This window comes from Cheilinus undulatus, linkage group 19, assembly GCF_018320785.1.
Source record: "Cheilinus undulatus linkage group 19, ASM1832078v1, whole genome shotgun sequence".
In the NCBI taxonomy this organism is placed as follows: domain Eukaryota; kingdom Metazoa; phylum Chordata; class Actinopteri; order Labriformes; family Labridae; genus Cheilinus; species Cheilinus undulatus.
The window spans coordinates 32,841,437-32,856,109 of record NC_054883.1 but is presented as its reverse complement, the minus strand read 5'-3'; the positions used below and the strand labels follow the sequence as shown (position 1 = coordinate 32,856,109).

The following is a 14,673-nucleotide window of genomic DNA, read 5'->3' as shown; positions in this document are numbered from 1 at the left end:
CAGGCACAAGAGTTTTATTTGCCACCTGGCTCCACTGATAGTAAAGAATTATGATGACAACTTCCTGGCAATTAGATGTTTAATTGTTAAGTTGTAAAAATATTTTTTTGTCTTTAAAAGGATTGCTTTTGGTGTTTTTGCCTTTATTGCATAGAATAGCTGAAGAGAGACAGGAGACTTGGGGAGAGAGAGTGGGGGAGGATTTGCTTTGCGACCAGTGCTTTGTGGACTGTAGACTCTGTATATGGGTGACTGCTTCACCACCTGTTTGCAAGAGTTTTGTTGTGTTCCTGTGTTGGTGTAAAAGGTCAAAAAGCCTTGAAAGATGTACAAGTGTTTGCATTTTATATATGCATTAAATAATGCAGGTATTGACTAAACAAATCCTGCAATCTTTCCTATCTGTCTTCCAGGGTCGCCATGTCAAAACCGGCCAGCTTGCTGCTATCAAGGTCATGGACGTCACTGGAGTAAGTGACACACACAAACATACTGTATTACTGTATTGATACATGGATAATCACACATCAGGACAGAGCGTTTACAGCCCTGATAAATTCAGTTTGTCCTTGTAAAGCTCTGCCTAAGCCTTTTCTTCTTTATCTGATTTCCTTTGGGATCACGTTTCTTAATAATCCATAGACTCTGGTATTAATTGTGATGCCTGTGTGTGTTTGATTTTGTGTGTTTCTTTTAGGATGAGGAGGAGGAGATTAAAGCAGAAATCAACATGTTGAAAAAGTACAGCCACCACAGGAACATCGCTACTTACTATGGAGCGTTCATCAAGAAGAACCCTCCAGGAATGGATGACCAGCTCTGGGTACGTATATCTGCAACTTTAAGAGCAACAAAACACTCCAAACACATATTTTTCCACATATGCATGATCACTTATTTATCATATAATACTTGGAAGACTTTATTTGTTTACATTTATATGATATTAATTCTTGGAATCATTTACATGCAGCATCCTTCTTCTCTAACTTTGCAAAAAAAAAGCTTTAAATCAATTAATAAATAAATGCAGTCATGTGCATAAGTTTTAGGCATGAAAGGTGCTGAGGATTCATCACAGGGCCCAATGTGCCACAACCCAGGGCATTTCAGTTTATGAGACTCAAATGTTCTGTTTTACTTCAATAAACCTCAATAATCACTGGCATAATTTACCCCAACATATTCTCCCCAAAGTCACAACTTAACCCACACTGGGGGCAAGTTGTGCCATGAGACCACTTTTTTTCCCCCCAAAAGCTATATTTCTTAAACAGTTTATTTCAGATCCAAAGTCATTGTTCTCATGGATGCACCACACCCTGGAATATATGTACATACTTAAGTTGGAGGCATTACTTTCATGGCTTCACTTTAAAGTCACTTTGAGTAAAAACTGGCACAACTCACCCCACTCTCCCGTATACTTTTCAGTCTGTGCATGTAGCATGTATTTTTTTGACGCAAGTTACATTTTACTTTGCAATTTACATTATCTGCAGAGCAATGCCGTTTATAGTGTAAATGAGTGCTGCACAGTTCATCTAATAGCATCACAATACCAGGCTGTGCAATCATAACCTTGCAAAGCAGATTGATTTTAGCAGATGGATGGATCTAGAACTGGACCACGTTTCTGTTTGAAATAAAAGATAAAACAACACCAAAAGCTTTTCATTATGTTAAAGATAATTTTGCTCTTCTGCCAACCTGCTTTGGCATAAATTTATGTTTTTTACAGGGGGAAGGGTTAGTTGTTTTCTGAGTGGTTGGATGCAATGGCTGCTAGCTTGGACTTAGCAACAACGGCAGCTTTGTCAGAACTGGACAACATTTATTAAAACAAGGGCTGAGAGCAACACTGAAAGCTTTTCATGACAGAAAAGATGTTATCACTCTTCTCCCGGCCTGCTTCAACATGACGCGATCATTATGGGTTTGCTGGTGTTTCCAATGGCTGCTGCTGCTGTGGTGGCTGTTAGCTCGTATGTAGCTGTAGGAAAGCATCAGTTTAATCAGAACTGGACAACATTTCTTTCTAAAACAAGAGCAGAAAGCCACACCGAAAGCTTGTCTTGGCAGAGGAGATTCTTTTGGATGTCTCCTGAGCCGTCTTGGTATCAGTTTTATTCAGGGAGAAGCTCTGTCATTAACAATCTAAAGCAGCTTGTCAGCTCAAGAGAAGCGCACACGCAGAATGTCATTCTGTCTTGTTGCTCTGATTGGCCCGTCATGAGTGTGACAGACAGAAAGTTCCCCCAATCACCTTCCAAACATATTTTGAAAGATCCTGCCCTTCCCAAACTCATGCTAAGAGAGCTTTCCCAGATGAATATGAAATATTTTCATGTAATGGATATTTGAAACAGTTGATCTGGCGTGTTAGGTTAGTGAAATTTTTTGGGAAAATATGAAGTTATTTTGAAAGCAGTACTGTAAAAACAGGTTTTGTATTTTTTAAGCTGAATATTTGATAATTTTGAGTCGAGAAATACACTCTTCATAACTATCTTTTTATTCTCTGCATTTTCCTTCATAACCAAGCAAGCAGAGTCATGATACCATTTATGTTTTATATCATAATCGCAAATCACAAAATTGTCCAGTATATATTGCAATTGCACATTATTACCAAATCATGCAGCACTATTGTAAATGCACACAGTTTTAACTTGAATGCATGCTTAACCTGTATGGTAATAGTGCTCTTGATTGTCTTATGTGCAGCTGGTGATGGAGTTCTGTGGAGCCGGCTCTGTGACCGATCTGATCAAAAACACCAAAGGCAATTCTCTGAAGGAGGAGTGGATCGCCTACGTCTGCAGAGAGATCCTCAGGGTGAGATAAGGAATCAAAATGATCAACATTACAGGACATGTGTTAGTGTAAAAACATTTCAAAATCTTTTAAGAAATAAGCATTTTGTTTCAAGTTTAAACATGAAGGGACATTTTCTTTCCTGCTGCACTGACCCAGATTTCTCTAAATACATGTTATTAATGGCAGTTTTAATACAAATCTCTTACTAGGACATGCAGGGTCATTGGGGAAAGAATTCATATTGAAAGCAATATTATCAATATTTCAACAAATATTTTCCTGCAAATATTTTAGCTCTCAATTATAATCAACAGCAAAATATTACCGTACCTGCAGTGAGGTATTCTGGCGTCACTTTTGTACAGGTTTGCAACATACAATCTATGAGCTAAACCTTATGAAAAATAACTGAGTCAAAGAAGGTTTAAAACCAAAAATTTTTGGACCTTTGATTCTTGGTTATTAAGACTCGTGTGTAAGCCTGAAAATGTAAATCAAATCTAATCATAAATTTATGATGGACAGCCTGCAGTGTATATCAGCATATCTACTACTGTGTCCACCACACTGCTATCATAGTGAGAGCTATAATAAGTATTCCCTGTCCATCCGTCTCCAGGGTCTGACCCATCTCCACCAGCACAAAGTCATCCACAGAGATATCAAAGGCCAGAACGTGCTGCTGACGGAGAATGCCGAGGTTAAACTGGGTGAGACACGCACCCACCCATGCACACGCTCATTCTGTCATCTTAAACTCTGATACTATCCAACCTTATGCAGCTAAAATAGTATATAACTCTAATAAATGACATCATTTCATAAAGTCAGACTTACCTTGGATTTTGTGTCTCTGTTTGTGCGTTTTTTTATGATTGTGTCTCTTCAGTGGACTTTGGTGTGAGCGCTCAGCTGGACCGTACAGTCGGACGCAGGAACACGTTTATTGGGACGCCGTACTGGATGGCCCCGGAGGTCATTGCCTGTGATGAGAACCCTGACGCCACATATGATTTCAAGGTACACTGAATGTGTTTTTATGTGTCTGTTTGTGAATTTAGTGCTGCATGGCTGGCTTTTTGAGAACATACAGTACTGTTTTGACCTGTTTGAACTTCCTATAGATGGAATATTATGCACTTTATTCTTATATAATCTCAACTGCTTGTAAGCAACTTCAGTCCTAAATGGAACATGGCCACAGACTCCAAGTACTGTGGTGCAATCTTGGTGCAAGTCATGAAACTGCCTCATTGTTTTCTGTTCACCAGTATGTTCTTTTTGAATCTTTTGTTGATACTTCGATTTTGTTTAACAACACGTAATATTGATATGAAGGCAGATATTCTCATTGTAGTGCTGTATAGATAACTCTGTTGCTTCATCTGCTGGTTTTATGCTGTTCTCTTCATGTCATGTCTTGCCTTAAGCTGGACAAACAGTGTAAGTTAATTGTGCTGATTTTTGACCCAATTTCCCTCATCTGATCAAAGTCACCAAAGGCCTGATTATCTGATGGTTCTTAAGATTATGATGACAGATTTTCCTGTGGTGTGAAGTCTGTTCAGAGTGATGGATGGATGGATGGATGAATGGGTGGGTCGGTGGGTGAGTTGGTGGATGGATGGATGGATGGATGGATTCATGGATTGGTGGATGGATGGATGGATCAGTGGTTGGAGTCATAGATGGATGGTTCTGTTCCATCTAAGGTCTAAACAGCACTGTTTTTCATTAATTAAATCTGGTTGATTGAAAAAATATCAGATATTTGGTCTAGATTTCTCATTAAGGAGTTAGTGGAGGGTCCTAAGGCTAGACCAGATGAGAACCACTACCGTGAAGTCTTGTTTGACTCAGTGATATTTTAAGTTTTGAGAGTGTAGATTCTGGTAGTTGATGAATGAATCTGCTGGTGTTTAGTGTGCAGAGTTGGTGATCTGGTCACACACAATAAAATTAAACTGTTAAATCTGACAGTATCTTTTATAATGTATGGGCTCCTATCGCCCTGTCTTCAATCTGACAGGGTTGGTTCACATGAGAACAAGCAGATCTAAACTTGCAGTTCTGCACTAGGCAGAAAAATATCAGAGAGATGTTTAAAATACTGAATACAAGCATATTTCCCTTTTTTAGCTTCTAAAGTGTAATTTCTCATCAGTCAGGATCAAAACGCTTTTTCAGAGAATAACCAACCAAAGCCGACCTTAAAAAGTCCCTGAAAGGGTTCAACCATCCCTTCTGTTTATATTTTGAGATCCTTTAATCCATGATCATCCTCTCTGAACTACACAAACACAGGCTCATGTGTGAAACCTCCTCAGACTGTGCAGTGAAGCTGGAGCGGACGTCTCCCTATGAAGGATGTGCAGTAATGGGGACAGGACGGCTCCCTGCGGTGAGCCTGTGGAGGATGAACACTGCTCCGCTATGACACCATTAACTCCCACCCTCTGAGGCTTAAAGAGACCCTCAGATCATCCAGTATTATTAACATCAACTTAACACTGCAGTATGACGGCTAAAATACACATAAAGACAAATCAACAGATTAAAATGATAAAAAGTGACCAGTCCTGAAATTATAAGTTTGTGTCAGTTGGAGGGAAGTTTATAGTCAGACTAAATGACACCAAAGTAAAAGAAACCCTCAGAAAAGAGACACAATTGAGCACAGTGGTTTTTCACACTTGGTTTGATGGAAACAGACTCTAGTCTGTCTTTCAAGGTAGTGCAGTTTGTGCTGGTGTTAAAGCTGCCAGTCAAACCCTGATGCAGGACAAACAACCATGGCAAGACCACTTGAAAGGTGGCTATTGGCATCTTTTCTTCAGACTATGGTGTGGTCTGTTTGTAGTAAGAACACAAACCACCTTAAACCAACATAACCTGCAGGATCCACATAGTTGTCTGTCCATTATGAAATTGTAAATTATCTTTCAAGCAGCCACAGCCAAGGCTGGAGTCAACCAGTCTTTGTTTGCCTCTGGACTTTTTTCCATCCAGGTCTTACTGGCAGCAGGTTGAGAAAGTCAGCACCCTTTACCCAGAGATACTTTCCAGCTCCTTTAGGATCCCAAGGCATTCCCAGACCAGACAGGATAAATTATCCTTCCAGTGCATTCTGGGCCTTCTTGAGGTCTCTTCCTGGCTGGACCTGCCCGTAAGACCTCCAAAGGGAGATGCTGAGGAGGCATCCTGATCAGCTTCATGTCTGAGTTCCTCACCTATCTCTAAGGCTGAACCCAGACACTCTCCAGAGAAAACTCAATTTGGCCGCTTGCATCAACAATCTAATTCTTTCAGTCACTACCCAGAGCTCATGACCATAGGTGAGGTGAGGGTTGAAAGGTAGTTGATCGGTAAATCAATTGCTTTGCCTATCGGCTCAGCTCCTGCCTCACCTCAGTGGTCCAATATAAAGTCTGCAGTACTGCAGTTCACTTGTGAACAAGACCCCAAGATACTTAAACTCCTTCACTTGAGGCAAAGACTCAGCAATCCACTGTTTTCCAGCAGAGAACCATGTTCTCGGACTTGGAGGTGCTGACCCTCATCCCTGCACTCGGCTACAAGCCGTTCCAATACCTGCTGTAGGTCCTCAGCTGAAGAAGCCAACAGAACCACATCATCTGCAAAAAGTAGAGATGAAAATGCTCACTGCAGTGGCCAGCAGGCCCTATATTCCTGTAGTACCCCCAACATGACTCCCCAAGTTACAAAATCTTAAGTCTTCTCCAAGTTCAGTAAACACATGTAGACTGGATTAGCAAACTTCCATGCTCCCTTAAGAAGTCTAGGACTGAACCAATGTTGTTCCCCCTGTAACCAAGCTTCAACAATCTTTGGCAGCTCCAGCATCCTAGAGTAAACTTTGCCAGGGACGCTACCCCAAAAATTTGAGCACTCACTGGTCCCCCCTTTTTAGAAATGGGAACCCCCTCCCCGTTCTGCCTTTCCACAGGTACTGTCACTGTCACAGGTACCTCCGTGTCTGTCAGTCATGACAGATCACCACCAAGGCCTTCAGCATCTCAGGGCAAATCTCATTTACACCTGATGCCTTGTCACCGGGGAGCTTTTTGACCACCTACATGACTTCCACCAAGGATATAGATGAGTCCTTACCCTGACGTTTTTTCTGCAAGAAATTTCTCTCCAATTAGCGAGTGTTTTCCTCGTACATCACACATTTTGGTTGGCTTGTAAAGTCCCCATGAGAGCACAAACCAAACATAGAAGTAATTATATAACACTGACAGAAACTGGTCCATGATTCGGACCAGAGCAGATGACATGCTTATACACTTTCCAAAACAAGGCGCACCAACATCCATACATAAAGGATTGATGGGTCTGGTGCTGACTAGCCTGGAGGATGATGTCTTACCATGTAGTCGACTTATTTTCCCTTTCCTTCAGCAGCAGCAGCAGCAGATTAGTAGAGTTAGTGTTTTTATCACTCAACAGGAACAGCGATCATTAGACTGAAAACTTGATGTGTGAAGTCTGTGAAGTTTTATTTTTTCTCTCCTTTTCTGTGCAGAGTGATCTGTGGTCGCTCGGTATCACAGCCATCGAGATGGCAGAGGGAGCGCCACGTAAGTGTGAAACCTCAGACTCATGAAATTTTGAGGAGCAGATGCAGAGAACAGTTTGTCTCGTAGTTAAAAGTCTAAATCTGTCTCTTTTCTTCCATTCGTTCTTCCTGTTTCCTTTTCTCTTTCATTCTTCCTCCTTTTTCTGTTCTTATGTTACCTTTCTCGTCTTGTTTCCTTCCCTCTTCCCATTTTCCTTTCCTTTTCACTTGTTTTGCTTCCTCTTCTCTTTCTCATCTGGATTTATTGGTGGCGTAAATCTGATTACTTTTTCATGCTTCCATGCTCTCCATGCTCTCCATGCTCTCCTTTCCTCGTTCCTACCTTAACTCCTGTCCCCTCTTATGTTTTCTTTGTCATTGCCTTGGAAAAAAATCTCACATCTCCTCCTTTCCTTTGTTTCTTTTGCATTCTTCTTTTCTTGCCTAACTTTTCTGTTCCTTTACTTCCTTCCTTCCAACTCCTTCCCTTCCATCCCATCCCTTTACTTCCTTCTTTCCAAGATTCCTTGCATCTTTGCTTCTTTCTTTCCTTCCTTCCTTCCTTTCCTACTCATCCATTCTATTCTCCCCCTCCTTTTTTCCTTCTTTCCTTTCTTTTCATTTCCTTTCCTTCCCATCCCTTCCTTTCTTCCTCCCCATCCAATCCTATCCCATCGCATCCCTTCCTTCCTTCTTTCCTTCCTTCCTTCCTTCCCTTCCCTTTCCACCACACCCTTCCTTCCTTCCTTGCATCCTTCTCATCCTATCCCTTCCCTTTCCACCCCACCCCTTCCTTCCTTCCTTCCTTCTTTCCTTCTTCCTAATCCATCTCATCCCTGGGATGTGTCATTCTCGTCTTCGATCCTTTCTTTTTTATTTCTGTTCCAATCCTTTACCGTCTCTTCTCTTCTTTCTTTTTCTTAAATCCTTTTGCTTTCTCATTCTTTCATCTCCTTTGTGTCCTTTCCTGTTTCCTTTCTCTCCTGATATTTCCATTTCTTTCTTTCCTTCATGCATCATTTCCTTCCTCTCCCTCCTCATATTTCTCCATCTTTTCTCTCTCTCCTCCTCAGCTCTCTGCGACATGCATCCAATGAGAGCGCTCTTCCTCATCCCCAGAAACCCCGCCCCCAGACTCAAGTCAAAGAAGTGGTGAGTCACTAAAACACACATATGCACAAGCACAAATACACAGACAGACAGAGCACCTGTTGTGTGGTTATTATCCTGTCAGCATCACGCTGAGCCTCGTCTGACTCCCAGACACGTTCAGCTGAAGTCTGACTTCAAAATAAATCTCATGGTCCGTAGAAGGAAGAGTGCATCTGAAAGGATTAATGAAGATCTGCTTTAACATCCAAATACTGTATATGGTTTTATGCATGGATGCTTTTGACTAGATTTAGAAAGATTTTTGAAGTTCTGCAGGTTCGCACAAGTAACAGATATCATTAAAGACTGAGAGAGATTATTTTGTACTTAGAAAAAAAACTGATAAATGAGAATAAAATGAATTTGAACAACAGTACCATCAGGCTGAAGAATAACAAAACTGAACAAAGTGAAGAGGTGTGAATAAAGTACATATAACGTTTGTTTCCAGGTCGAAGAAGTTCCAGTCGTTCATCGAGAGCTGCCTGGTGAAGAGTCACAGTCAGAGGCCGAGCACCGAGCAGCTCCTCAAACACCCGTTCATCAGAGACCTTCCCAACGAGCGGCAGGTCCGCATCCAGCTGAAGGACCACATCGACCGCACCAAGAAGAGGAGGGGAGAGAGGGGTGAGGCTGACTCCAAAAGACTTGCACCTTACACTGTCACACACCTGCATGAAGAGTTAGCTTGTTTAAAATGTGTGAATGCTAACCTGAAGTGTTTGTTTCCCACTAGATGAGACAGAGTATGAGTACAGCGGCAGTGAGGAGGAGGATGAAGAGAGGGACATCGGAGAGCCAAGGTATCACTACTACTAACTGCTGAGACTGTAATAGGAATATTAAAACAAAACACATGCTCATTTTGAACTTTATGGCAGCAACTCATCACAAAAAGGTAGGGACAGGGCCATGTTTGCCATTGTGTGGCATCATCTCTGCTTTTAACAACAGTCTGTAGATGTCTCGGAAGTGAAACCAGTGGCTGGAGTTTTGGGAGGGGAATGTTTTCCCATTATGGTCTGATGTGGGGTTCCAGCTGCTCAACAGCCCTGAGTCTTCCTTTTCTGATGCTCCAAATGTTTCTATTGGTGAAAGGTCTAGACTGCAGGCAGGCCAGTTCAAGACCCGGACTCTTCTCCTGTGAAGCCATGCAGTCGTGATGGATGTGGTGTGTGGTTTAGCATTATGTCGCTGAAATAGTCCACGCATTCCCTGGTAGAGACGTTGACCGGATGGGAGCATATGTTGCTCTGAAACCTCTATTTTTCAGCATTGATAAAGCCTTTCCTGATGTGTAAGCTGCCCGTGCCATAGGGACTAATTTAACCCCATACCATCAGAACTATGTCAGGATAACAGGCTGGATGGTTCCTTTCCTCTGGTTCCCAAAAGGAATTTCAGATTTTTACTTGTCTGACCACAGAACAGTTTTCCATGTTGCCTCAGTCCATTTTAAATGAGCTTTGGTCCAGAGAAGACAGCAGTGTTTCTGGATCCTGTTCACATACAGCTTCTTCTTTCCATGATCCAGCTTTAACTGTCATTTGTGGATGGCACGACCATTGACAGACAATGATTTCTGGAAGTGTTCCTGAGCCCATGCAGTGATTTCCAGTACAGAATCATGCCTGTTTCTAATGCAGAGGCCCCTTAGGGGCCCAAGATCACCAGCATTCAATATTGACCTTCGGCATTGTCACTTGCACACAGAGCTTTCTCCAGATTCTCTGAATCTTTTGATGATATTATGGACTGTATAGATGATAGATAGATATCGGTACTGATCCATGGGTCATTTGGGACCAGGACACACAGAAAGAATAAATAACTTGCTTTATTTCCATTTATTGACTATCCAAGTCTGACCAATGTTTTATTTGGAAAAATGACTGGCTTCTATTTTGTTATGTCACCTGTCAGTGCCTTTTGACCTCTTGGCACACATCAAGACACTTGTCTTGGTCACAATACCTAAATTTAAGCTCACAAGTTTCCAAAAATTAAAACACTCAATGAGGTGAAAGAAGTAGAGCCTACGGTTGCCAAGAAAAGAAAGCTGCATTTAAAAGATGAGTCCTACTTAACATACACTTTATTTTGTGGTATTTATACACCACATATTGAACCCCAGTCCATGAAAATCGAAAAAAAGTGGCGCATATACAAAAATTGTCCAAAAAAGGCTGGGTACCACTGCTGTAGATGTTGGGATATTAAAAGTCTTCACAATTTTACGCAGAGGAACATTTTTTTGATATTGTTCCACAATTTTTTTTACAGTTTTTCACAGATTAACAAACCTATGCCCATCTTTACTTCTAAGAGACCCTGTCTCTCTAAAATGCCTCTTTTATACACAGTCAATAAGTTGCCAATTAACCTTATAAGTTTTAAAATGCTCCGCCAGCTGTTTTTTCATTAGTACCTCTTACTTTTCCAGCCTTTTGCTGCTCTGCTCCTAATTTTTTGAGAGGTGTTGCTGCCATCAGATTTAAACGAGCTAACATTTTTCATGAAATGCTAAAATGTCTCAGTTTCAACTTTTTTGGACTTGGGGTTATAGTTTGACTGTTACTGCTAGGTTTAACTTTTACTTGATCCTCTTTTAGTTCCATCATCAACATCCCCGGTGAGTCCACTCTGAGGCGGGACTTCCTTCGTCTCCAGCTGGCCAATAAGGAGCGGTCGGAGCTGATCCGGCGTCAGCAGCTGGAGCAGCAGCAGAACGAGGAGCACAAGCGCCAGCTTCTGGCCGAGAGGCAGAAACGCATCGAGGAGCAGAAAGAGCAGAGGCGGAGACTGGAAGAGGTAGCTTTTATTCTCTGAATAATCCACTTGTAGTTTTATTATGAGTAAAACAGCAAATTACCTGTTAGCATGGAAGCACTATCATCCAGTTAAAACTTTTATGGTGTCCTGGGGTTGATTTTGACTCATAATAAACATGAATGTATTAATCTTATTGCCTAAAAATGACATGGATGGTTCTCTAACATACCCTTTGCAAATACCCTTCATGATCAGTACTGACTATGAATTAAGAGAGTGTTATAATGGTGGACTCTGTCTGCAGTCTTGGTGGCTTACACTTAGGCAGTGTAGCTCACTGTAAGTCTGCCTTGGATGAAATTATGACTAAGAGGAATGTCCCTTTAAAATATTGATAAGGAGTAAATACACTTGAAAACATTCAGTACAGCAGATGAAGATGAAGTGTTAACACTTCATCATCACATCAGATAAAGGAGAATAAAGCTCCTTGTTTAATCCCGAGGCTGTTTTCACCTTAAAAAACACCTCAGCTTTGATTATTAAAGATTCCCATACAAGAAATCCTCAGCACACCGGAGATGTTAGCACCTCAGCTTAGTTAAAATGTCAGAAAAACACATCTGACGTGCACAAACACACAGAACTGAAGAGATTTTTGGCGTTGAATTTCCTCCGTCTCCAGCAACAACGCCGAGAGCGAGAGATGAGGAAGCAGCAGGAGCGCGAGCAGAGAAGGAGGTACGAAGAGATGGAGCAGCTCCGCCGGGAAGAGGAGAGGAGGCACGCTGAAAGAGAACAGGTAAGGAGACATCTGAGATGAAACCAAAGGTGTCATCCAAAGGGGCGGGGCTTATACCCTCTGTGGCATAGAATAAGGTCTTCTGCCAGTATAGTTAACTAAAGTGAAAGTTCAACGATACCTTAGACAGGTGGGAGATAAGTGACAAGCACAAAATAAACACTACATCTAAAGACATCAGCACTCAAAATAAAGAGTATGCCTTTCAATACTAAAAATGTTTCAACTTTTGGCTTTTTGTAGTGTTTAACAAACAAAAATATCAGTAGTCAGTTTATGAACGGACTGGCTGATGGCTGGTTCTAGCGTTGGCAATATTCATTCCAGACTCAGTCTGGTTCTGATCTGGTGCTTTCTGTTTTACAAGACTGGTAAAAGCCACATCATCTCCGTCACATAGGCTTTAATATGCTCAACGCTTTGGCCCTCAATATATTTTTATCCCCGCCCCATCCCACTCCCACAGACATCTGTCCACCCCAATCCCAAACCAGAGTGCAAAAAAATCCTATCCCATCCCACTCCCAGTACAGTACCCCCCCACACACTCCCGTCCCATCCCGCTCATTAGAATGGTTGAATAAATACTCAAATATGACGTCTAATGTTCAATTTAACGTATTTAAGATTTTTTTCCGTTTAAACAACATTTACATCTTTCCACTCAAGACCTTTGCCAGTAAAAATGCTACGTCGCTGCAGCAGTGCTGTTTCCGGTGTGGGAAGTGTAGTTCATTTGTCCCGCGTTGCAGTGGTGTCTCACTTAATGAAAACTAAAAGCTAAATGGCAGCAGAGTGTGGTCAATATACTATGCATCTGTCCATTTTCCGCAAAAAAAAAAAAAAACAAAAAAAAAAAAACAAACAAAAAAACACCCTGACCAAATGAAAATAAAAGCTGTGTGTGCATATTCATATTTTAAAATTGGTGTATTGTCATGGTGGTTCCCACTCCCGCCTATTTTTCTATCTGTCCCATCCCAATCATGCGGGACTCTCACGGGAATCCCGTGAGCTTTGGAAATCCTGAAAAAATGTCAACCTCTAGGCCTCAGAAGCTGTCTGGACAGGAAAAATGTGTTCCTTTTTATGAGCTAAGCATCAATAACTATGGCTTTAGCTTTGTTGCCAAGGCTGGTAGAGCCTTGTTTAGTGTTTTATGGTGGAGAGTGTTAAAGGGGGGAGCCACCCTCCCATGGGTCATAACACAGACTTTAGGAATAAGTGAATTAAAGTATTTATGTTTCATATTTTAATTAATGCTCCAATTAATGCTAATTAAATTAGTTCAAAGACAATGAACACTTGACATGACTAAATGTAAGGAGTTTTTAGCATCTAAAACTACAACTAAAACTAAATAACATTTTAATCTAAAGACTAAAGGCCTTTGCACACCAAGTCCATTGTTTTGCCTGAAATTTTAAAGGTTAAAAAGAAAGCTCATGTTGTTCTAACATTACACACTGAAGCTGAAACTTTGGCCAGTCAGTATTTTCTTTCCAGACCGCATTCCATTTTTTTTTGCATTTTTCTTCTCAGCAGTCCAAGTCATTTAAATGGATGATTGATGATGCAGAACAGCAGCTGCTGCTCCCTTCTTGCTCTCTCACACACTCACCCCTCCAGCTATGTGTCCTGTAACAGAGACTGAATTAAAAAGTTGCTCTGCATCTCTTCAATGTGACGCATGAGCTGTTGCTGTATGAAGCCGTCTGTCAGGATAGATGGATGCAGGGTTTTTTTTTTTCGCTACATTCTATGAATTTTTGCACTGACTGCAAATAAACATATTGAACTCAATGTGCAAAGTTAGAATATGGGACCCTTTTTTCCTAAGAGTACCTGGATGTGGATGACAGTCCTCAACTTCATACCGCAAGTCAGACAGGCTCCACCATGAATCATCTTCTCATACTGGGAGTCATCTGTCGTTTAACTGAAATAATAAAAGAAAGTGGATTCTACTTTTGTGTTTCATTATTGGTTCTTAAATCAATACAGATCATTAAGAATATAATGATTCATTAAAATCAATTTAATGTAATTTTTGTGATTTTTTTTAGTCAGAAAACTCACATATTCTTTTCCTACTTGTATTTCCTTATGTGGCGGACCTGCCTCCATTAAGTTGAAGTCTGTCATCTGCATCCAGGTCCCTCTCCTTTTTTCAGATAACACATTTTAAAATAAGAAAAATGCATCAGAAAAGATCGGACTCAGTGTGCAAAGACCTTAAGACCTCATTTCTGACGTCATATGCAAGAGGTCTATTAATAAGAGCAATCCATTCAGGTACTCTGCCCAAAGTTATGCCAGCCACACCCCTTTCTAGGTGAAAATAATTCATCAAAATGAAAGGCAGTAAATACAAAAGACAGGGATTTAGAGATTTTAGTTGTAAAGGTAATTATGGGCCTACATTCTATGGTGAGTCAGTCAAACATATAAATATGGGATTTTATGATAAAGAACTGGCATCAAAGCATTATGAAATAAATTTATATTCTTGGATTGTGAGTGCCTGTTCAGACTCTATCCAAGT

The 14,673-nt window shown here is 41.0% G+C and overlaps 1 protein-coding gene across 6 annotated transcripts in view; it reads left to right on the top strand.

Annotated features, from left to right (window-relative positions):
- Positions 1-14,673, top strand: part of tnikb (TRAF2 and NCK interacting kinase b) — a 98,830-nt gene that overhangs the window by 31,649 nt on the left and 52,508 nt on the right. For all 6 annotated transcript variants that reach the window (XM_041813846.1, XM_041813850.1, XM_041813849.1 and 3 more), the window contains exons 3-13: positions 414-470; positions 698-823; positions 2,728-2,838; positions 3,440-3,530; positions 3,710-3,840; positions 7,370-7,424; positions 8,476-8,554; positions 9,006-9,181; positions 9,291-9,357; positions 11,167-11,365; positions 12,012-12,128. In XM_041813846.1, the coding sequence (XP_041669780.1) occupies positions 414-470; positions 698-823; positions 2,728-2,838; positions 3,440-3,530; positions 3,710-3,840; positions 7,370-7,424; positions 8,476-8,554; positions 9,006-9,181; positions 9,291-9,357; positions 11,167-11,365; positions 12,012-12,128 (1,209 nt within the window). The remainder of the gene's footprint in view (positions 1-413; positions 471-697; positions 824-2,727; positions 2,839-3,439; positions 3,531-3,709; positions 3,841-7,369; positions 7,425-8,475; positions 8,555-9,005; positions 9,182-9,290; positions 9,358-11,166; positions 11,366-12,011; positions 12,129-14,673) is intronic.